General features: G+C 42.0%; 1 protein-coding gene across 1 annotated transcript in view; it reads left to right on the top strand.

The window, feature by feature from the left end:
• LOC102687019 (zinc finger protein 106) overlaps window positions 1–22,912 on the top strand; it is a 30,653-nt gene extending 7,741 nt beyond the window's left edge. Inside the window, exons 5-22 of the mRNA XM_015350946.2 lie at window positions 960–2,864; window positions 3,491–4,052; window positions 4,977–5,046; window positions 5,696–5,850; window positions 7,212–7,272; window positions 7,710–8,015; window positions 8,519–9,227; window positions 9,856–9,905; window positions 11,869–12,014; window positions 12,756–12,890; window positions 13,717–13,833; window positions 14,737–14,928; window positions 15,811–15,873; window positions 16,512–16,631; window positions 17,982–18,053; window positions 18,272–18,343; window positions 19,132–19,278; window positions 19,889–22,912. Of these exons, the coding sequence (XP_015206432.2) occupies window positions 960–2,864; window positions 3,491–4,052; window positions 4,977–5,046; window positions 5,696–5,850; window positions 7,212–7,272; window positions 7,710–8,015; window positions 8,519–9,227; window positions 9,856–9,905; window positions 11,869–12,014; window positions 12,756–12,890; window positions 13,717–13,833; window positions 14,737–14,928; window positions 15,811–15,873; window positions 16,512–16,631; window positions 17,982–18,053; window positions 18,272–18,343; window positions 19,132–19,278; window positions 19,889–19,945 (4,939 nt within the window). The 3' untranslated portion in view covers window positions 19,946–22,912. The remainder of the gene's footprint in view (window positions 1–959; window positions 2,865–3,490; window positions 4,053–4,976; window positions 5,047–5,695; window positions 5,851–7,211; window positions 7,273–7,709; window positions 8,016–8,518; window positions 9,228–9,855; window positions 9,906–11,868; window positions 12,015–12,755; window positions 12,891–13,716; window positions 13,834–14,736; window positions 14,929–15,810; window positions 15,874–16,511; window positions 16,632–17,981; window positions 18,054–18,271; window positions 18,344–19,131; window positions 19,279–19,888) is intronic.
• Window positions 22,913–23,253: the final 341 nt, after the last annotated feature.

The raw sequence follows: 23,253 nt of genomic DNA, 5'->3' as shown, positions 1-23,253 counted from the left end.
TAAGACAGGAGACTTAAAAACACACTTTAATCAGCGTCAGTCAGCAAAATTATTTTTTAAGAAAAGTACAAAAAAAGCTTGCAGATAATTACAGACCTTGAAATTCAATTCAAAATACAAGCTATGGTGCCTTTGCTGTGTCTTTAACTGAGGCGAATGAGCACAATAAAAACTCACAGGGCAATACTGGACAATCCAGACGACTTTATTATAGAAATCTTGCATCATGAGGTCCTTTATATACCCACACATGTCATTAATTGACCTCCATTGAGGTGGAATAGACAACCACCTGTTAACTAATTCATTAACAAGACTTTACCCAGCATGTCTGTTTGCAACTATTAACAGCCTAAATATAATTTGGTGACAGGTTAGCTGTTAAAACAGTCACTTCAAAGACTGATTTGCCACACTATGGTTGACCTGAATTAGCTGTGGTTTCCTATGAGTTCACCATGCGTATATGAAGTAGACTGAAAAGAAGACTTTGAAGCTGAAGGTTCTTCTCTGAGAAGATAGTTTGAAAGCCGTCAGTGATATAACACAGAGAACAGCTTTGCCGATTGTCAGGAGCGGGGCTTGGTGTGCACCTGTTCAGATCACATGGCACAAGCTCTTTGCACAGAGCAGTGAGGTCATTGCCACTGCAGTGCTCTCAATCAAGGAAACACTAGTGTCATGAATGCTGCAGTAAGACACTAGCAGAATTAAAATTTAAAACATTTTCACTTAAAGACTTAAAGAAACACTCAACTTCCTTTCTTCCTTAGACTGCCCTTTCTATATATATATATTTACTAAATCCTTTTCCTTAAAAAATGTAAATATTTTAGAATTTTAGAGTTGCTTTTTCTCTACTGTTTTAGGTCTAAAGCATATACAGACAGAAGTTTAAGAATGTATCTTCTGCTTGTCCTAGGATAGTTTCTAGTCATGTTGTTTGTCTGTTGATTCAGTAGGGAGAAAGAGGAAGCAGCAAAAGCATCTTTGAATGAAGAAAACCAAAGGCACCAGCAGAGAAATGAAGAGAGACAGAGCTACCTGGAAAACCAGTCTCGCTGGCATCACCAAAGGCCTCCGCCCAGGAACTGGGGGTGGGATGACAGCAGGTTCCCGGGAAACCGTAAGGGTTGGGGAAACCCCTGCTGGCAGTCAGGTGGGGGTCCCTCTGGTAGGCATCCGGGTGAAGGACAGGGAAACTGGCATGAAAACAGGCAGGGCAGGAATGCCAGCTGGCACCCTGAAGGATCTGCAGGTTTCTCTAATTGGTATCCTGGCAGAGGAGGGGGCAACTGGGGATCTAAGTGGGGTTTTAACGGATTCCTGCCCCTAAGGGACAAAGCCCAGCCGATGAACAACAACTATGGTTGGAACAGGTTCTATTGGGATCGACAGGATGGGAACCAAGGTTCCGCGACACCAGGAGTGAACAGGACCTCCAATTTCGATTTCACCACCGACAATATCCCTATGAGATGTTCTTTCCATTATCGTCAGACGGAGAACCTGCCAGCCCCCACATCAGAAAGGAGCAATGGGAAAAACTTGAATAATGCTCCCAAAGACAAACCGCACCGCTGGGCTCCATATCCTCCATCAAAATTCCAGGGCACAGAATCCAAAGAGACTGAAAGCAGGCCAGGGGGTGCACAGCATTTTCAGGTTGTGCCACCAAGACTGAATGACCTAAAAATTAACTTTGACTTCAAGCAAAATTCACCACAGGTATGTCAGAGGGATCAGGCAGGGCTTAAAAGCACCAGTGACCCAGCAGTGACCTCTAAAGACAGTGAAGCAGTACGACCAAAAGGGAAATCCCCCAGAAGAAGCAGCAACAATGTGTGCATGCCCTCAGTGAAGTCTGGTGTTGCAGCACCCAGTGAGCAGTCAAGCATTTTAGCAAACAAATCTCTCTTCAAAGCTTCTTCTGACCCCAAGTCTAACTTGAGTGCCCTCAACCTGGAAACGGGCTCAGGCAAGAACACGTCTTATGTCTCCAAACTTCGGAGTGCCAGCTCCCAGAACAGCAGTGTCCTTGGGGAGCATGACAGCTCGTTAACAGAGATGCTCAGAAAGGCAAAGGAGGTCCTTAAGGATGATGAATCCCAGGATACCCCCTCTGACCAAGCCATGGAAGAACAGGCTTTCCACTTCAGCAAAGATCTACCAGAAAGGTACAAGAAAAGTGTGAGCAAAGAGGAAAAATCCAAAAAGAATGACCTTTTGGAAGACATCAGCGATGGAGATCTTTCTGACTGTGGGAAAGCCCAGACCAAGGAGCCTAAAAATAAAAATGCAAGCTCTTCTGCCAAAGAAACGTCGACAGACAGATTATCTCCTTCAGCTTTAAGAGCAACCCCATCGCAAAGCATGTCCTTACAATCGATAGATGTGAGCACATCCAGCACAGAGAGCACAGCTCTTCAGGGCTCTTGTACGTCTGCCCCAGAGAATGGAGGGCAGCAGGAGTATGCTGAGGGCGAAGAGGTTGAGCAGAGCATGCAAGGAGAAGAAAGCCAAGCCTCAGACTGTGATCTGTCCAAGGGGAATGGTCAGCACCCTGCTGGGTCTCAGGTGCCCGACTTAAGCAAACTGGGCCTGCCTGCCTTACTGCAGAGGGACCTGACGCGGCACATCACCCCTAAGAGCAAGACTGGCACCCATGAGCCCAACCTCAACATTGCTCGACGCATCCGTAATATCAGTGGGCCCCGTAAGAGCGAGTCGGAGAAGGACTCAGGGCTGAAGCCCACCCTGCGCCAGCTGATTAGCAGCTCGGGATCCCGCAGAAACGTCAACTGGGACCAAGTGTACCAACAAGTCAGCCGGAAGAAACAGGAGCAGGGAAAAGGACAGCCAAGGTGAGATCAACTGGAAAACCAGCCTTTACATTAAGGCCCACGTTTCTGGTGTTAATGGTGTATATTGCTTCTCATTTACAAGTTGGCTTTGGCCACCTCTTAACCCAGGTGATATTCAGTAATTATATGTTTGGGAAAAACCTGATCTGGGTTTATTCACTGTATGCAGACCTTACTGTTGGAGAAAACAGTTCTGTGTGCAGATGTATTAGAGAAATTACTCTCAAACATAATTTACTCGCATAAAAAATGTCATGATAGACTAGGCAAGGTTGAATTATCCTTTTGTGTAGGACAAGATTCTTAAACTTTTCATTTTTAGTTAGTTTAGTTTGTTTTTCAGCATAAAACAACAGTTTTGCAAAGTTAAAAATAATCATTTCCTCTGTCATTCACAGAACACACGAATGTACTCTAAAATATGTCATTAAAATTGAATTCCAATTCAAATTGAATTGATGAATTCCATCATCTGGGAACTTTGGTTTGTTATTATTGACACTTCTGGTGTGTTACTCAAACCAGTCTTAGAAGAAAATCTTTATAATCCTTGCAATGAAAACAGTTTTTTTTCTGTGCCCATGTCCTGAATTCAGGTAATGAGTTGTTGTTCATTGGCCCTACAGGTTTGGCATAGAGATGGTGACTCCGCTGCCCAGTGACTTGGAGGAGGGAGCTGATCCTCCTTGTCTGGAAGGCTTTCAGTGGGAAGATATTTCTGTAATGCAGACTGCCACCACTCGCAAGCGTAGCCTGTCTGAGAGCAGTGTGGTCATGGACAGGCCCACTTCCTCCTACTGCCTGTTCACAGACGGGTCTGCCGAGGTTGGCACAGAGCAGGGCGATGGCGTTCATGGGCCAATACCATGTGGGGTGACCTCCGACCTCAAGCTGTGTCCACCTGGATGGCAGACTTCCAAGGCAAGGCAGCAGCCCGAGACTGGGCAGGAGCAGAAGGCCGAAGCCACCGAGTGCACTTCTGTCATGAAGGAGATGCCCGTTGTGAAGAGAGAGGGGGAGCAGGCCTGGAGCCTCTCGCTAGGCCCCGAGAGCGAGAGTACGGCCAGGACCGAGGGAGCGGAGGGAACACTTCGGGGGCCGGACTCCCTTGAGGGAGACAGCAGCTGCACCTCTGGGACCGAGCAGAATGACACACAAGGAGTGGGGAAGAAACGCAGAGCAGCAGCCGTGAGTAGTGACATGTGCAGAAGCCTCCTGTAGTCAAACAAAAGGGAGTTCAATAAAAATTTGAACCTATAAAAATTTTACAACAACTAAGATTAAGTTAAAGATGAGTTCAGTCTGCAAAAAAAAAAACAAAATCACACGGGGCCTTGTTGTATTAACATCAGCAGCCCTGAAATCTGGGAATTCTTCAGTTGTGCCGTAATTCCATGGCATGAGCGAGAGATTGCTGTGTGTCTTCTTGATGGCGGTGGCCTGCACAGTTTTATGGTTGTGTTCTCACCATTTATGTATTACATGGCTATGAATAATACATTTTAAGAGTTCATCAGAACAAGAAGGCTGATGGATTCAGTAAATTGACTATTCAGTACAGTATATTGCAGTCCAGCCAAAAAGTCCTCTTTTTCCCTTTTAGTTGGTAACACTTTGATAATATGATAATGAAGCTTATGGCATACAATCTAAGTGCTTATATTCTTGGTAACTTCAGCTAAGAGGCGTGTGTATGGTGCTGAACTGTCTACTAGGTTGTAGCCATGGCATTATTGGGCGCAGAGGTACTCCAGCATCAGATTCTGCATTGTTAATACCCAGGGTGTGTGCACTCTCGTGTATGCCCACTTGCCCAGCACAGTTTGTATAAGAGCCGCAGCTCACATAACTCAAGACTGATGATTCTGTTAACAAGCATAATAATCTATATGGAAGATTTGGCATCTTAGTGTTTGACTTTGTATTTAGATGAGTCTTTTTCCCAAAATTTGTTTGCACCCTACGTTAGGGAAAGCGATCTGTTCATTTTGTTGTAAGATAAATCTTGCATCTAGAGGCAATTTACTGTTCCTTCCCTAAAGTACTTTTCATAGTGAACTTTCACTACAGACAGTGTTTCTGTTTGACTGACTTTTCTTTCTTTTGTTCAAGGATGTTCCGTCCCCAGAAGTTCCCGCTTTAGAGAGGAAGAATAAAAGAAGGAAAATCAAGTCCAAAAAGGGTGAGCGCACGAGTAATTCACATGATCCTCTCTTGGTTTTACTTCAGGCTCTGGAGTCTCCTAAACAGCTCTTAAGATCTGTGCACAGTGAGGTCCTACTTCCTTTCAGAGTAGTTTTTATCTGGAAGTTCTCAGTTCTGGTTTTCCATATTTTTTACAGATGGTGGTATTTTGTTTCTTGCTGCACTTTTCATATTCTTGTTAAATAATGTTGGGCTACCATGGAAAGGAATGTCCAGATACCGTTGTGAGGCTCCAAGGTTGCCAACCAGTGAAAGTGTTGTCTTTAGAGGGCATCTTTGAACTCTGTGGCCCGGAAGGTTTTGGTTTGAGTCTGGGCCATGTCAGTAGCTTTAAGAGATGGCAAACAAGTGTTGGTTTCTCAGCCAATAATTATTAGAGCCAGGGCTTCAACCAGGAAGCTCCGTGCATTTTTCTTTATTCTCTGGGAAACCAAACCAACCCATCTCCTAGTTAATACAATAAATACAGGTTAGTCTGCATGTTGTGGTTGAATTAGGAATTTCATTAGACCCTGTTAGATCATGGTTTGTTTGGAATCAGGATCTCTGGACAGGATTTTAGCTCCAATGTACTGGAGAGCAGGCTGTCTGCAGCAGTAACCCCCCTGTTCTGCTGTGTATTTCAGAGCGCACCCAGGTGGACCAGCTCCTGAGCATCTCTCTGAGGGAGGAGGAGCTGAACAGCTCCCTGCAGGGGGTGGACACCAGTCTGCTGCAGGCCCGGGCAGCCCTGCAGGCTGCCTACATTGAGGTGCAGCAGCTCCTCGTGCTCAAGCAGCAGGTAGCCATCTGCCCACTCTGCCCACTCACCTGGGCAACATGCAGGCCTCGCTTTCACAACACTGTCCTCCCCGCAAGAAAAACAAGCTCTTAGCATTACAGAATCAGTTGTAAATTATCCTCTTCTATGATTTAAGGAATAGTGTGTGACTGTGAGTGTGTGAGAAAGGTTTCTATTAGTCTGAAAATGGACAAGTCAGCAGTGCTTTGAAGATTTAGGACTTTCAGTCCTGACGTGGATGTGGTAATAAAGAGGCAGCACTAGGGAATTGGTCTAAGCAAATTCACAGTCAGGCAGGGGTCACTAATAGCCCCAGAAGTTCAGCATTAAGGATCTTTACAGTATATAAAGCACTACAGCAAAGTGCATTTCATGCTCACATTCACTTGTGCTACTGTTGCACATAGTTTTGACCAGAGCAAAAGTTCTCAAAGCCATCCTGAACTATGCTTTAAGACAAGTTTGTTTGCAGAATGCTGTTATCATGCAAACCTAGCAGAATAACTAAATGCTGTTGTAGTTTATATACCACTACATCAAATTATTATATATAGCAGTTTTCATTACTTGTGAAGTTGACATTTATTACTGACAGAACTGAAAGTTGGCTGGAATAAGAATGTTGCTGATTTTCTATTCTTTTAGTTTGTCACACATATAATATAAGTAACTACACTCAAAGAGGCACATAACAGCAAGTGGCATGCATAAGTTCATAAATGTGGTATCTGTCATCTTCACAAAGTAGATAGGCTCATTACTGAGCAATTTACTGCTGTACTTGGTGTAGTCCACAATGCATGTGAACAGAAGCTCATGGGACAATTTAATATTCCAAGACCCCAGTTACATTCAAAATGGTTTTGAATTGCACTTATAGTTTTCAGTTCATGTAAGATTTAAGCAAGGAAAGCTTGCAATGCTTAGGGAAATGTAAAAAAAATGTTTTATATAAAATTGTTAGGATGTGAATAAATGATTTTTTTGGATCTAAAACATGAACACACGGAGTAATACTGTGGCATTTAATTTGCAAAAACTTTAATAGCATGCACTCCTAATTTAGATTGCAGCTATAAAGTACACCATATGATACAATATCCTTATAGACAAAATCCAAGTACAGTACATTGGATAATGAATATTCTGTGTATAACACACTCAAATAAAGTTTTCTAAATGCAAAAGGACATGCATTTGAATCACAGTACATTCACTAAATATGACAAATTAGAAAACAGATGTAAATTGTGTTGCACAGTGGAAGTGTTTTATGAGCTATAAATGCTAAAGAAACTGCATACATGTATATATGTCTAATTAGATAACAGCTTTACCTGTAATACTGTTTCTTCATTTAGGTCACCATGGAAATGAGTACGTTAAGAACTAAAAGAATTGAGATCCTGCAGGGAATGCAAGGTAGGAGCTAAAATGTCACACTGATATTTCACCACACTGGTACATAACCAAATGTATCCACTCGACAAAGATGTGAAAAGTCTTGTTTACAGTAAGACGGGCACCTCTTAAACATGCGTTGATCTCTCCTTTCCCCAGTGAATGCTGTTTTCAGACTGTCTTCCAGGCTGTGAGCAACATATCGGGCCACATTTCGGCCGGGTTATGGTTAACTGATGCATCTGACAGATCCGCCAAAAGACTGGACCTTGCCCTGTCCTTCAGAAAGTGACCCATTGGCTGACTATTATTATGACATTGGTTTATTATTCTTTTATGTGAGCCGGTATTGCTTGGCTATTTGTGTTTTCTTCATTTCGAAAATGGGGTTTGCTTTGCGTGTCAAATGCGAGCAGAGTTGCTCTCAGCCCCTGCACTCTTCTGATTTTGTCTGGCAGAGGGATTTGATGGCCCAGTGGGAGAGGAGCTGGCAGCGGGAGACAGACCAGCAGCTGCCACACATCCGTCCCCCTTCTCTCCCACGCTTGAGGGCACTCCGGGTCCCGCAGGCCAGCCCCCTCCCACTGTTTTCACCCCCTTACCCCTGCACGTTGCCCCTCTGGCCCCCCTCTCGCCAGCCGATCCAGCCGCCGTCGCCCTCACGGTGTGCGTCAAGCAGGAGCCCGTCTCCCCAGGCAGACGGCAGCCTCTCCTGACAGCCGGCTCCCAGGACCCGCAGCCCCGGCCCTCTTCCGCCAGCCAAGGTAATCTGGGCGGGTCAGCCTCACAGCTCACCCTGCAGGCCGCAGACTGCACATTTTTTCAAGGGACAACACTGCGAAAACTGGGGAATCCTGCTTTTTTCAGAGGGGGTTAAGCAGGGCATGTTACTTTTTTCTGAGAAATAAATTACACTTATGGCCAGAGGTGGGTCTAGTCTGACCAGAAATAAGGTGGCCTTTTTGTTAAAGGAGTGTACTTCCAAAACATGGTCAAAGGATACAGAAGTTGCATTTTAATTGTAAACTGCACATGTCTTCACTTTCCAATTCAGCTCAGCCAGAAATATGTTATACAAAAATGCTGAGCACAACACCAAGGCTTTAAACTGAAATGTGATCACAGGATTAGTAGACATATAAATAGGGAAGCTAATAAGTAACCCAGTAAGCATGTATAGTAAGACATTTTTAATTTACTTTTTAAAATAGAGGTCAGTTCATTTTCACCAGTGCTGTAACTCCCATTGATGTATCTCCCTAACCAGATTGCGTGAAGCCCGTTTCGTGCTGCTCCCCAAGCCTGTCTCAGCCATCGCCGGGCTCCCGGCAGCAGGAGAAGGCCTCTCCCACGAGCTTGGGAACCTCTGCGGCACCAGACAGGCCAGGCACCCGGGTCCAGACGCTGGCCTGTCCGAGCAGAGAAGCGGCACACCGGAGCAAGAGGCCAGAACCTGTGGCAGAGTCTTCCGTGGTGGCACCATCACCAGAGACCAAGAGCGGGAAGCGGGTGAAGAAACTGAAGAAGAAGAAATCCTTGAGAAAAGCGAGCGACGTGCAGGACAACAGTGACACAGAGCAGGATGGTGACAGCACGCGGCCCACCAGGAAGGCGAAATCCAGAAAAATCCCCAAAGGAGGGCGGGTGAGCACGTCAACTTCACTGGGCCTGGGGGAGGAGGAGGCAGAGCAGGGCAGGGAGGCCAGGCCAGGCCAGGGCGGCACATCTCTCCTCGTGGGGCTGGAACAGGGCACCGCGGACAGCGACTCCTCTCTGGAGGTGATGGAGGTCCCACGCACGCAGCTGGAGGTGGTCTCCATAGACTCGTCCGGGGATGAGAAGCAAGGGTCCCTGGCCAAGGGAGAGTCCTCCTCTGCGGCTACACACCAACAGCAGGAAGCCCAGAAACTGGGCTGTGACGAAGTCAGCTCCACCAGTGAACTGGGCACAAACAGCAGGGGCAAGAATAAGGGAAGGTCAGTTGCGAGTTGTTTTATTAATAGCAACATACAGTTCTAGAACTTAGCCATAAAGTGTGTTAGTCATGTGAGCATAGATGGCTGCAAAGCCAATTTTCTGGGCGTTGTATTATCCACATACCATAACCATCACAATGAAGTGTGAATGTATATGTACAAAAATATAACGTATGCTGGTAATTTTAATCATATGCCTCATCAACCTCATTCAACCTATAATGCATTTTGTTTTTATATGAAACCTCAGAAATATATTTGTATAAAACCTCAAAAAACATATGCCTTTAGGTTGTAAAACCTTGACATGACTGAAATAGAAGGAGGATATTTCTTTCACGTCTTGTGCTCAAGCTCATAGTCAGCCAGTACAACACCTGGGCTTTGGCTTCAGTCTACAGCGATTTAAATGTAGTGATAGTGTCTTTCTCCAAAATGTTGTGCAACAAGGTAATTTGTACTCAGTATGCAGGATAACACTAATATTAGTAATCATGTGCACAGATGCTATTAGCTTCTCTACTGTTCTCTATTATTCAGCGACACAATTCATATTGACCTTTCAAAGCAAGCAACAACAACTACAGACCTTAGTATAAAAGTGTTCATGTTTCTTTTGTTTCTCCAGTAAAACCCAGGTACCTTTGTCTTCTGTGAAAGGATCAAAGAATTCTTCAGGTGAGTCTACTGTGTATGTCCTCATTTTTTTTAGTTTTTAATGGCCGGTATGTAATGTCTGTTATTAGTATTGTACATATGCTGCTAGCAATGGGAATAGAACAATTTAACAATTGAGTTTCTCTCCCTTTTATCCTCTGTTTTGCTCTAAATTTGTAATTTTGCAGAGAACACCAACACCTTTTCTCTCAAACTTTCCATTTATTGTTGAAAAAATAGAGTCCTGACACGTAAGGATCAGAGAGCCAAATTGCTCAAACCACTGCCACTGACATTAAGTTTTAAACGTTTTTGTAGTTTTTACGGTTCTCATTTGTTCTCTTCGACACATCGATTAGAAGAAAAATGTTCAATAGCTTCCTGCCCCCCTGTGTCTTTAAAGTCCATGTTTCTGTAAGAGCCCAGTGTTCACTCAGCATGCTGACAGAGCCCACAGCAGTCGGAGCATGTTACAAACTCCATCCTCCCAGGACGAAATTAGTGCAGTACACATTAGCTTTGATAAAAATAGTCCTGTGAGGGCTGAAATTACTGCTTATGGGAATGGTATTAGTAACTGAGGCGCTACATTATTATTTATATCGACAGAGGTTTTAAAGGCACGCTGCGTACAAGTATTTTGCAGAAAAATTAATCAAATACACTGATAGTTGGAGAAAAGTTCCTGGTTCTTCCTCTGCATGTCTGGTTAGACTTGTGACTGACATCTGGTTGGCTTGTTCTAAACCGTAGGTATTTGGTTACTTGCCACTATGCAGCTTACATAAGAAGGCACCTGGATAATGTTGCTATATCAACATTCTCTGAAGTATTATTTATCTTTGCAAGTCCAGAATGTAATGGAAGAGTGCCCTTTCACCCTTGTTTTGAGGATACATTTCTTTTTTCTTCATTTGTTTTCTGTATGTTCTGTATTATAGCACTCTTTTCCAGGGAGCACAGCCAGCAGTAGTAAATGCAACCCCTTGATGTTCCATACACTGTTGCCTACCACCACCTACTTTATATCCAAGTGTTGTAATAACTGCTACATAGTAAGATAATGCACTGAAAGCTAATGCTGAGAGCTGCTAAATAATTGATAGTTGGATTTGTGTTTTTTATTAGAATTTATTTATTTATTAGAATTTAAAAAAGCTTATGGAAGCTTATTAGCGCCATGGAGAAAAAAATGATTTTGTTTATACGAGATAGTATTGCTTTCATGTGAGAAAAGTATCTATTTTATATATGAGAAAATATTCCATTTAAATGCAATAGTTAATTTGTGAACAGTGTTACTTGTATAAACGCAGTACTATCTCATATAAACAAGAACATTTTTTTTTCTCTGTGGAAAATTATTTCTGAGTGGCACAAGCAGCATAAATGTTCATTTGGGGCATAGCATAGAGACCAGTAATTCAGATAATGTTCAGGGATCTGCTTAAAAAAAGTTGGGAAATATCGTCATTGAAAGTTGCTAAAAAACATAAGAATGAGTGCTTAGAGGACACTACGTACTTTATACACATAAAGATAAAACATGGTCATGAACATTGTAATATGACGCTTTATTTTATTTCACAGTTGCTTGTTCCTTCCTAGGCGAAATAAAAATCCTTTGGCATGTCTTTATGTATATGAATATATATACAGTACATGGGTGGTTAATGTTGGGATCTTTAGAATAGGTGCGTCCATAACACAGAAAATGACTGTGGGTCAAACTGAAAATGATCTAGTATTTATTCGAAAAAAAGAAGAAGCTGATGCAAAAAACCCTAGCTCTTATTAGAACGTCAGCTTATTTTTTAAACTAGGCCTAACATAGGGAAGGACAACTGTTTTCTTGTAGTTTATAAATCATACCAGAGAGTCTTCAGCACTATGCAGACTTCAGTTCTTTTCTTAAGCTTCTTTCTCTTAAAAGCTCTTGATGGATTGTGTAAGAGCGAAACAAAGGGAAGTGTCGTTTTTCTAGAGGTGTCATCGGAGCCTGGCGAAGAGGAGGAGCCCACAGAGGGGGCATTTGAGGGCCACCAGGCTGCTGTGAACTCCATGCAGATCCACAATGGCTTGCTGTACACCTGCTCTGGGGACAAGACAGTGCGAGCCTTCAGCCTGGTTGTGAGTGTATGAGGGGAGACTGGGGGGACGGAGGACCACTTTGCAATGCTGAATCACAAACGCATGCCAGAGTGGCCAACGGCATTGAAACATACTATTTAACATTGCTGCCAACTCTGCTAAATATATTCCTGAGATACCATGTCAGACAGAATTACCTCAATACACATGTTCTAGAGCTCTGGGGATTCACCTGGAGAGTTGTGATGTGATTAAATCAGCAGTATTTTCCGGTGATGCCCAACATATCCAACCTGAGGATTAAATTGTACTTCTGGGATAAACAGAAAACTATCCTCTTAGTACAAGCTCTTACACAGATGTTCCACAGATTTTGTAGTAAGGTTAATTTTCTGTAATAATGATGATGGTATTGTTCTATGTGTTATTATGGTTACTGTATTTCAACTGAAAATGTCAGTATCAGTAGTCCAGTGGGGTTAGTGTTCTTCCATTGTTTTAAAATCCAGAGTGTGTGATTTACACTGTCAGTACTTTGGATTAACCCTGATTTGTCAGGGAATACAGACCTTGCCAGATCCAGCCTTTAGGTGCCTAATTAAGCTATTTTTGAACACTGATGTGAGAGTTACAAGCTTCCACCTCACTGGGAAATATACCTGTAGTTACTTTCTCCATAAGACAGAAAGATTATTTTGCATTCATAGTGTAAAAGCTTTTATCTATATAATGAAACTTCAATGTGTTATGCCTAAGAACCCAGATGCTTGTGTATTTCAGACCCGCAAGTGTGTGGCTGTGTTTGAAGGGCACACAACCAAAGTGAACTGCCTGATGGTGTCCCAGGGTCCTGGGATGCCTGTGTACCTGTACACCGGCGCCAGCGACCACACAATCCGCTGCTATAACGTCAAGGTACCCAGCAGCAGAAGCTGTTCACGCCTACTCTTCTCTGTTTTTCCAGCCGTGCACATATTAGCACAAAAGTAATGTCCACTGTACTCTTACAATTCATACTATGCAAGCACTACCTGTATCAGTGTGTCTGCACAGGCACATATATCTTTATTGATATCCAGCAGGCGATTCAGGGATGGTAGGGTTAGACTTTATGGCCCAGCATGATCAGGGTTTTTAGACTGCCAGATCCTTATGTGTACCTGTGTACCAATTTCATGCACCCCCGAGTGTTGATCTCATGTGCAGTAGACAAAATTACCTGGAATGTGAAAACGAACTGGTCATGGGAGTGATGGCAAAGTCATACTGCCATTGAAACCACTACAGTACAGAAGGGTCTGGAATAAGATTACTGAGTTATTATAGGAGCCTAGCAGGTCTCACTGTCCTGTAGCATGTGCACTGAAGATTAAGACTCAGTTAAGACTAGACCAGTAAGCCAGATGCTGTAGATGAACACCCATGAAACAGCCCAGCAAGCTACTGTACATTGGTCTTGCTTAGTGGTTAAGGATGAATTGGGAGTCGTCACTAATGAGGACCAGTCTAGGACAAAGTGGCATCTGTACTGTAAATTAATTAAATTGAATAGGCACAGGTAATTTCCAAAGCCCTTCAGTGATGAGGCACATGCACACCTAGAACATTTAAGACCAAGGTGACAACAAGCAAGCCTTGGGTTTCACAAAGAGAGCTGCACACCGTGTTAGGGCGTAATAATCCCTGAGTGTGGACCGGCTGGAGGTCCCCCTGTACCTGATGGTTGCTGTCTGTCATGCAGACCTTCGAGTGCGTGGAGCAGTTCTGCCAGCTGGACCGGGTGCTGTGTCTTCACAGTCGCTGGAAAGTGCTGTACGCTGGGCTGGCAAATGGGACGGTGGTCAGCATCAGCTTGAAGGTAAGACACCTATAACAGCCCTTGGTACATTTCCAAGCTGGGCTCAAATTGAGAAGGGATTGTGCTGCAGTGGAAGGTTTTATGGTAAGAATCTTCCTTTTACTGAGAATATCAAATTGATGCACACTATCATATATGTCCACTTTTGTGCATTGTTTTATATTGTATTTTATGTGGGCTGCAGAGTAGCACACTGGTTAGCATTGCTTCCTTGTAGTACTGGGGTCCTGGGTTCAATTCCCAGGGTGCGGAGGTGGGGAGAGTGATGTGTATATGTGTATGGAATTTTATGTTCTCCCCATGTTTGTATGGAGCTCCGGTTTTCTCCCACAGTCCAAAGACAAACTAGTAGGTTAATTGGCACATGGGAAAATTGGCTCTGGTGTGAGTGTGTGCGTTTGTGTCTGTGTGTGCCCTGCGATGGACTGGCGTCCCATCCAGGGTGTATCCTGTCTTGTGCCCAGAATAGACTCCGGCTACTCTAAACCTAAATTGGATGAAGAGGTTAGAAAATGGATGGATGTGTGCTGGTGTAGCCAACTGCATTTAAATTGGGTATTGAATAATGCAGGTGATTCTTATAAAAGTGTTCTATTAACTGATGCAAAGGAACAAGTAAAGGTTGATTTCATGCTGAAAAGAGAAGAAACACAATGATTTTTGTTGTCTTCAGGTGTGGCTTCACAGCTGAAATGTTGTGTTTCTTTTCTTCTCTTTTCAGCATGGAATAAACTTTTACTTGTTCCTTTGCAGCCTTTAAATTCTGACTCGGCTACCTAGTTGAACTATTAGCTGATGCTTTGCCTTTCCCCACGAACAGTGTACACCAACACAGCTTCAATTTGCCATTTGCTGTTCATGCTTCGGTTCTTGTAACCCCCTGCTCTCCCCGGCTCTCCGCAGACCAACAAGCAGCTAGACGTGTTCGAGTGCCACGCCCCGCGGGCCGTGAGCTGCATCGCCACCGCCCAGGAGGGCGCGCGGCGGATCCTGCTGGTGGGGTCGTACGACTGCACCATCAGCGTGCGGGACGCCAAGAGCGGCCTGCTGCTGCGCACCCTGGAGGGTCACACCAAGACAGTGCTGTGCATGAAGGTGATTCACGGCCAGCCAGCTGAAAGGCGTTCCTGCACTCATTTCCCACTCTTAGTATTGGTTTGCCAGCAGCCATGTTGCCCTGAAACTCACCACTGGTAACCCACTGAAGCAGGTGTGAGCCTGGTTAGTACCTGGATGGGAGATTCCTGGGAAAGCTAAGGCTGCTGCTGGAAGAGGTGTTAGTGGGGCCAGCAAGGGGCACTCATGTGTGGTTTCTAATGCCCCTGTATAGAGACAGGGACGCTATACTGTAAAAAGGCTCCGTCCATCAGATGAGACATAAAAACGAGGTCCTGACCCTCGGTGGTCATTAAAAATCCCAGGGCGTTTCTCTAAAAGAGTAAGGGTGTTACCTCGGCGTCCCGGCCAAATTTCCCCCTGTCCTTTCCCAGTCATGGCCTCCTAATCCCCATCTATGAATTGCTTCGTCACTCTGTTCTTCGTACTGATAGCTGGTGTGTGATGAGTGTACTGGCACATTATCGCTGCCTTCACATTATCCACAAGGATGCTGCATATTGGTGGAGGGGATTCCTCTTTACCTGTAAAGCACTTTGAGTAGAGTGTCCAGAAATGGGATTCCTACAAGTTCAGTTAATTTTTAAAATATTTCCTGTCAAAATGTTTTTTACGAAAATTCGAAAATCTTGGAAAGTCAAAGAATTTTTAGGAATTCTACTTGTGGTCATAGTATGTGCACGTTATTTGTGTTATCTTATTACCTCATTGCATGAGAACCGCAACATTATTGAGAGTGACGTTTTTAAATGTATAACTAGTAAGAGGGGACTTTGCTGCCTGAAGTTTTGTTTCTCGGTAGACAATGGTTTCCTGAACGTTTACCTCTCCTTAACAGCTTTACATAAATATTTCTTTCAGGTTGTGAATGACCTGGTTTTCAGTGGATCCAGTGACCAGTCGGTCCATGCTCACAACATCCATGTAAGTGAGTTATGTCTGTGGGATTGTGAATAGTAATGGAAAAGAGTTCTTATTCTCATTATTCTACATTAAGGATTTCAATCAAGTCCATCATTTGAAAACAGACTAATGACCAACTTAACTAAGTATATTGATTTATAGTACAACATAACTGCTATAGTATTTTGTGGTCATATGTATTAAATTCAGGGAAGGGTTTGCTGGTCGCATGCATTTTTTACAGTGTGAGTGAATGTGTCATATTTGGAACCACATATTTGCATTAAGTTGTCAAGCAGAAAAAACGTAGAAGATACATATTCTGCAACAAAATAGACAAATATATGTATTTTTGTTTGTGACCAGACATCATTCATATAATTTGTCTTCAAGAGCCAAATTCAGCACTGTGTTACCTAGGTTAAGAAGATTTAAAAAAGGTCATTGAATCTCTAACACAGTGTTAGCACACCAATGTGGACAGGCCTAAGTCTGTAGTCTTGTTCCCCAGTACTTTTTCCACAGTGTAGAAGACATGTACAGTAAGGGAAGAGGCTGCGGAAGTGTGAGTAATGTGCACTCCCATATTGGCATATTTGTGTTTTTCCTGTACTGATCTCCTGCTTTCTTTGGCTGCTCTGCCCACCCTGTCGATTCAGACCGGGGAGCTTGTGCGGATCTACAAAGGCCACAGCCACGCCGTCACCGTGGTGACGATCCTGGGGAACGTCATGGTCACAGCTTGTCTGGATAAACTGGTGCGCGTCTATGAACTGCAGGTAAGCACATTCAATAATTCCAGCCAGCTGGGCCAAATCCTACCCTGGTTTAAGGGTAAAGAAGAAACTTTTCTGGTTTTCTAGCATGAGCTATTTAACTAGCTCTGTTTCTCAGGAGACTCTTCAAATCCCAGGGAAACAGAGCTATAAATGAATCCTGAAAGTTTTAAGTCAGTTATTACAAATTTATAAATCAGATTATTTAGATTATTCTGCTACCAACCAAATGTATTTGATGGGCTGAGTGTGTTCCTCTTATGTCCTGTTAAAAAAACAACCACATGCTGATTTGGAGATGCATCATCCTTAAAAACTAGTGATACACTCGTGCATAAAAAGCATGTCTGTTTGGCTCATCCCTTACGTAATCCTTGCCCTGCAGGCCTCTTGAAGTTTTGTTGATGTAGTACGCACTGCCTCTCCACAGGCTTTATTTACTAACATTTCTTCCAGTTTGAGACACAGCACTAAATTCATTTTTGTGTTTACTAAACAACTGTTTCTTTTATGAAGTGCTTATGCATAGATTGGGTTTAAATTAAATTTGGAACATTTGTATTTGGCTATATAATGAGGTACATTTTGGGGGTTCTTGAAGTACCAGCTTTATAAATGTTAAAAAGAACAAAATATTATATTTGTTGTTTTCAGAATCTTTAAGGCACAGAAACTTGTCAAGGAGCAGGCACGTTGGAATACTGCCCAGAGAACTTACTGAACACAGGGACAGATATTGGTGCCTAACACATGAGCTACACAGCAAAAATATTACTAAGCTGAAATAATTCTTCATCTTAGTTTATCTAATGTTGGCATGTTTAACTTTTTATGTCTTTTGGGAAGTAAAGAAAAACTGTGCTTGGTTTTATCAGCAAACATATACACAAAAAGAGAAATGAATTTGCTTTTCTGAAATGTTCAAAATGAATAAAGAAGTAGTCACCCCTGTCATTTTAGTTTAAACACACTTGAGAGCGGTAATGTTAGAAAACACCAAGTGCAAAGTTCAGCAGATGGTTATCTGATAACTCATGTTTGCTGTAGGGCCAGAGGGAATCAACCATGTTAAGAGGTATATAGATCACAGGCATGAAGTACATTATGTTTTTCCTTTAAATATGGTTGTGGAGCACGCAGCAATTTTCAAGTGTGCTGTCCCAAGGTCACTGCTGGGTAAAAGATGGAGGAAGTATGTTGAAAAGCCTTTCGCTATAAGTAAGCAACCTTTCGGTGACTATAGTTAAAGAAATGGTTTTATATGAGCAAATGTAATTTTTCCAGATATAATTGCCTTAGAGGTCTTAGAGTATTTTAAGGCAGTTTCTCCCTATTTGAAAACTTGTTTTTCAGTCTCACGATCGACTGCAGGTTTATGGTGGACACAAGGACATGGTGATGTGCATGGCGATTCACAAGAGCATGGTAAGCTACTTTTCACTCCGCTATGAATATAGTAGATGACTGTATCAAGAAGTGGGGACTTTTAATCATTATTAATGATCAGATTCAAAATGATTCATATGATTATGAGATGCTTTCCCTTTAAATAATTCTTAAGAATAATATAAATGCATTCCTTAATATCAATCAATCCCATGTTTTAGAAAATCAGAATGTAATGGAAAATGTTTCTTTCTCAGATCTACACGGGTTGCTATGACGGGAGTGTCCAAGCAGTACGCTTGAACCTGATGCAGAACTACCGCTGTTGGGTAAGATATTCCTGAAAGACGCACATAGAGCCTTGATCTTTTTACAACTACTGACACCATGCAATTTACAGGAGACGATTGCATGTCCTTCTGTGTTTTAAATACAAATTGTGTCACATTGATATTATCAATTTCTGAGGAAATGTGTGTACTATACTGGATGAAAAGTATTCATAGTACTTGTACATTTCAGTTATGGGAATACTATGTAAAATATATAAATATAAAATGTTAGCTTTTACAAACAACATATACAGTATTACCTCAGTTGGGAAGAATATGTATATATTCAAAATTATGGTATGTGGAAGATTTATGTCTAACAATTTTTAATTAAATTGTCTGGACAGGACACACAAGAGAGAATACCACCACTTTAGAAGACTGAATGTATGCTCCAGAAACCCTTGAACCCTTGAACTCCAGTGCTAATAAAAAAGAACAAATGCCGTTACCAATGTTCAGCATTCCAAATTAAAAATGGTGTCTTGACAAGTACAGTTCTGGATACAATATTTTATTTTGGGCCACAGGATTTGCTTGATATGATTCTACTGCAGTAATCCTCCTGAATAACATCTCTCACAGATCTAACAGATCTAAAGGAGAGACTTGACACTAAACACTTGGCAGAGTGCAGAGAAGTCATATTTTGCAATCAACTCTATTTTTTGTTATAGAAATAAAGGGGCTTTATGTCTGAGTCTGCCCTTTTCTGATTAAAGCGCTACTATAGAAGTGTGTCTCAGGAGATGACTGTCTCTTCCCTCTTTCTTCATCCCTGGCAGTGGCACGGCTGCTCTCTGATTTTTGGCGTGGTGGATCACCTGAAGCATCATCTCCTGACAGACCACACCAACCCCAACTTCCAGACCCTCAAATGCCGCTGGAGAAACTGCGACGCCTTCTTCACCGTCAGGAATGGGTCCAAGCTGGTACGTTCTGTAACCAGGCTCAGGCCTACGTAGTCCAATTTGCAGTACTTTGCATGCACACATTTAATTGCAGTTCAGACTTGTCATGATGTGACAAAAAGGTTGATTACCTCAATTTTGCACACCAAAACACCTGATTACTACAGGTGTTGTTGGAGGTGTTTCACTGTCATTAGTCTCTTAGGTCAGTAATGAGAATTCCCCTGTAAAGTTTGAATGCTATTAAGAACAGTTCCCTCTATATCAGCCTTATATATAAGGCCTTATATAAGCTAAAAAATCATCCTTTTTGAATGGTTACTGCTTTAAAATAACAAAGAATGGCAGAAAGTACTTTTGACTGAAAAGATAATACATAATTCTTTTCTGGTATTTTTGACACCATGATTACAGAAAAAGATTTTATTTGATCTTGTCATTCTGCTACGTGTCAATGGTGTGTGCAGTTTTATTAGTCCCGAGCAGAACTGACTATTGAGAGAAAAATGGTAGATGACCGTCATTCTTTCCTGAGGACAGATAGTTTCAAAGGGAATGCTTTGGGTTGTGTTTTGAAGGAAGTATATATTGTCCGCAATATTGATGGGTTTTTTTTTTCCATTTTCTCCAGGACGCTCCCAGGCACATGCAGAAACATGCGGAAGAAGACAGCAAAGTGGATCCTTAATGACGAAACTTTCCCACATTGGGAAGCATGTTGGAAAACCCAAAGAAAAAGGCCTCCTTGCGTTGTCAGCCTTTCCACCTCACCTGACCCAGAGGCCCAGGAGGGACAGTCTTATTCCCAATGGATTAGATATGAAAGGGGACAGGGAGGGCCAGCTGAAGGCTGGCTCAGTCCACCTCCTCAGAAACACCTGCACTGTGGCTGTGGCAGGCAGGGCTGTCACTCAGCTGCTATATTGTGAATCCCTGGTTAGCAGAGGAAAACAGAGGCTGTCCCCATGAACCCTCATCCAGAAATATGACTGAAAAGAGCTCAGCTATTATTGTTGGAGGGCTCTCTTCAGGCATATTTGTCGTCTTTTTTCCCTCTGTGCTAGTATTTCTTAAAATTCTGTTGCCTGACATTTTTTGTTGTTGTTTTTTAATACAGACCAAAAAAGTAAAACTGAGCAGTCAGCTCTTTGTTTCAGAGAAACTTAAGCACAGGTGTTGTCGTCTGCATAGCAGTTACTTACTGAAGGAAATGTCACAGAAACCTATTTGCCCAACTGTATGGGTAGGGGGTTAGAAAAACTACACTTATAGTGTATGAAACAGTTTTCTGAGCAGTGCATCCTGGTTTTAAATAATATTGAATTTTTCTTCATTTCCTGGATTTGACACCTTACTGATAGCAGTATTTACAAATTGGTTAAATACAAACTAAGTTTATTGCTAACTGGATAACTACAATGTATCATAATATTGATAAATTGTTTAAGATCCTGACTAACGGGGTCTTTGTAGGCAGTTGAAAAGATTGTTTTTGTACTTTAGAACAATTAGAACTTTTAATTTTTTTTCTGTAGCAGAAAATGTCCTGCAAACCTATGCCTATGGAACCAGAATGCTGTGCAAAATTGCTGGTTGTCTTGCTGACATCACCTGCAAGAGCCACGGTCCTGTGTTGTTAATACTGAACGTGACAAGGGCCTTCGCAACAGCATTGCACCAGCTGTGAACACTGATGTTTCTGAGTTTCCTTGAGGCTAAATATCTCTATACCTTTCCTACCAATCCTGCTGTGTCCCAGTACTGTCTGTTGGGCTGCAGCAGAGTGACTAAGCTGAGCAGCTTTAAAGAGAATACTGAAATCTGTGGATTTAAATCCACTTTAAAAAAGCTGCTTCCTTTCTTTCTTTCTTTCTTGTTGTTTTAATTACTTAGAAATATATTGATCGGTTTGAATGGGTTTCTGTTGTTTTTCTGTTTTTTTTTTTTTAGATTGTGTTGTGATTGCAAACTACAAGTTGGTGTGAAAGAATAGGCCGCATACCTGAAGTGCTATGGTCTTGAAGTGCCTAAAGTTGAGTTTTTATGACAGGAAATTGTTTGCAGTGATGGTACAGAGCACGATTACAGTGTGTGTGTGGTTTCATTGCAGCCATGGGTATTAGTGTAGAGTTTAATACCTCTGCTTGTGCTGAACATTTCAGTGGTGAATAAGTATTGCACCTGAGTCATGAAAAGGAACACCATACTCGAGTTTGTTGTTGTGTGTATTTGTTATATTTCCTTATGTTATTTTACTCACATGGTACTCACCATGTCCCCAGTGATGCCATTTTCACATGTCACATCATACAAATGCTGTTTATTGGCAGCATCGGTGCCATACCATAACCAGGTTGAACCTCCTGTGTGGTTTCTCATTTACTTTGTGTGTTTGGAGGAATCAGATCAGCAGTCGGAAATCAGTTCCTTTTCCTTCACATCTGTGACGTGAAGTGCCTCAGTGTCGCATATAGAACGCATCAAAAATGTAAACTGCTTCTTTTCCTAGTTTCTTGTAGTCTTCCATTAGAGTGGGTATCTCCGGGTGCCATTTCTCCACTCAGCTTTGGATTGTCACGTTCCTCACTAGCGGATACTGATTAGAGAGAATAGCAAACGGCCACTTAGCACATGTGCTGCAGACAACCAATGCCTTCATCTCTTTTCTGCCCCTCACAGATTCATGTTTTCACTTGAAAAGTTGCGTTCATGGTTGTGTGCTGTAGGATTGAAGCCATTGGCACTGTAGCTTCATAAAAGAAAGGGCTCCGGCCGTCTTTTACTATTCCATCTCTTTTCTCGAGCAGCGAATCACGTAGATGCATAGCAAAACCGGTTTAGTTCTCTGTTCTGTTTTTCTTTCCTCACACACGTCTGGGAGCCTAAAGTTCTGCAGATGTTAGATGACAGTTACAACACGTTATAAACGATGAAAGTGTAGATGAAAGTTCTTTTTTTAACCGTGTGAGTGTTTTTGTACTTTTCTGTATTTGTTTACAGTGTTAATCCTGTAAAGAGTATTTTCAAGCATGAAACACAGATTGTGAGATCACAGCCCTTCGCATTTGGCTTCTTTTGTTTCTTGAAGTCTAAATGGTGAATAAAAGACTGTATCAGGAATATGAACACAGATTTCCATACCGTACTTGGAACATGAGCAGAAATATTTTGTTTAAGAAACTCTTTGGTTAGTATTTTTAGTATCATTTTTATATAGTAAGAAAAGATCATTTAAACTTACATACTTGAAGCCTTGACATTTTAAAATTGTTTTTTTAAATCAGACTACTTAAGTGATGAGTATTTGAAATACTGTGCATTGTGAGTTACCCTGCCATTCTGCTGAATTTCTCTCCTAAGCACCAGTTATTGATCCTTAAGTTTTTAAAAGGTATTTGTTGTGATTCAAAATTTTCGTTACTGGCTTGTATAACCGTCTGGTTCTGTTAAGTGTCACATTATTTTCCTGAAGTGCAAAACCTTGTCTTTGGGGTATCATTTTGAGAAAACAATGCAGCAGTTTCAGTGCTGCCTTTCCATAATTTCTTGACAATACCTTTTCATTTAAGGTACAAAGCTGTGAAGTTGTTGAAATTTTATAAAAGAAAGGAAACCTGCAAAAGAAAGTAAAGTTTGAAGCTTTCCTGATATTTAACTGTTGGCCTTTGCGTGTTTCTTTCAGGTTCATTTCCTTTTTCATTGTAATTCTTTTGATATTACCTTCTATTAGTGTTTTCATTAACGAGTACAGATTCTTGTCTTTTTTAATTGAAAAACAAAAAGCATCATTACACCTAAGGATGATATCCTCTTAACTTCAATGAAATAGTCTTAACTGAATGTCTCAGAAGATCTGTGCATAGATTCGGGCAACTAAACCTGATGCTTCAGCATTTTAGCCTGGGTTACATTAAGATAGATTAGTAAAGATGTTTAATGATGCATAATGAAAACACAATAGTCTCCTGGTTTTACATCAATGGCTCATTAGGCAAA

The sequence above is a fragment of the Lepisosteus oculatus genome, chromosome 8, assembly GCF_040954835.1.
Source record: "Lepisosteus oculatus isolate fLepOcu1 chromosome 8, fLepOcu1.hap2, whole genome shotgun sequence".
In the NCBI taxonomy this organism is placed as follows: Eukaryota; Metazoa; Chordata; class Actinopteri; order Semionotiformes; family Lepisosteidae; genus Lepisosteus; species Lepisosteus oculatus.
Note: the sequence above shows the minus strand (reverse complement) of the source record. Positions and strands in the feature narration are given on the sequence as shown.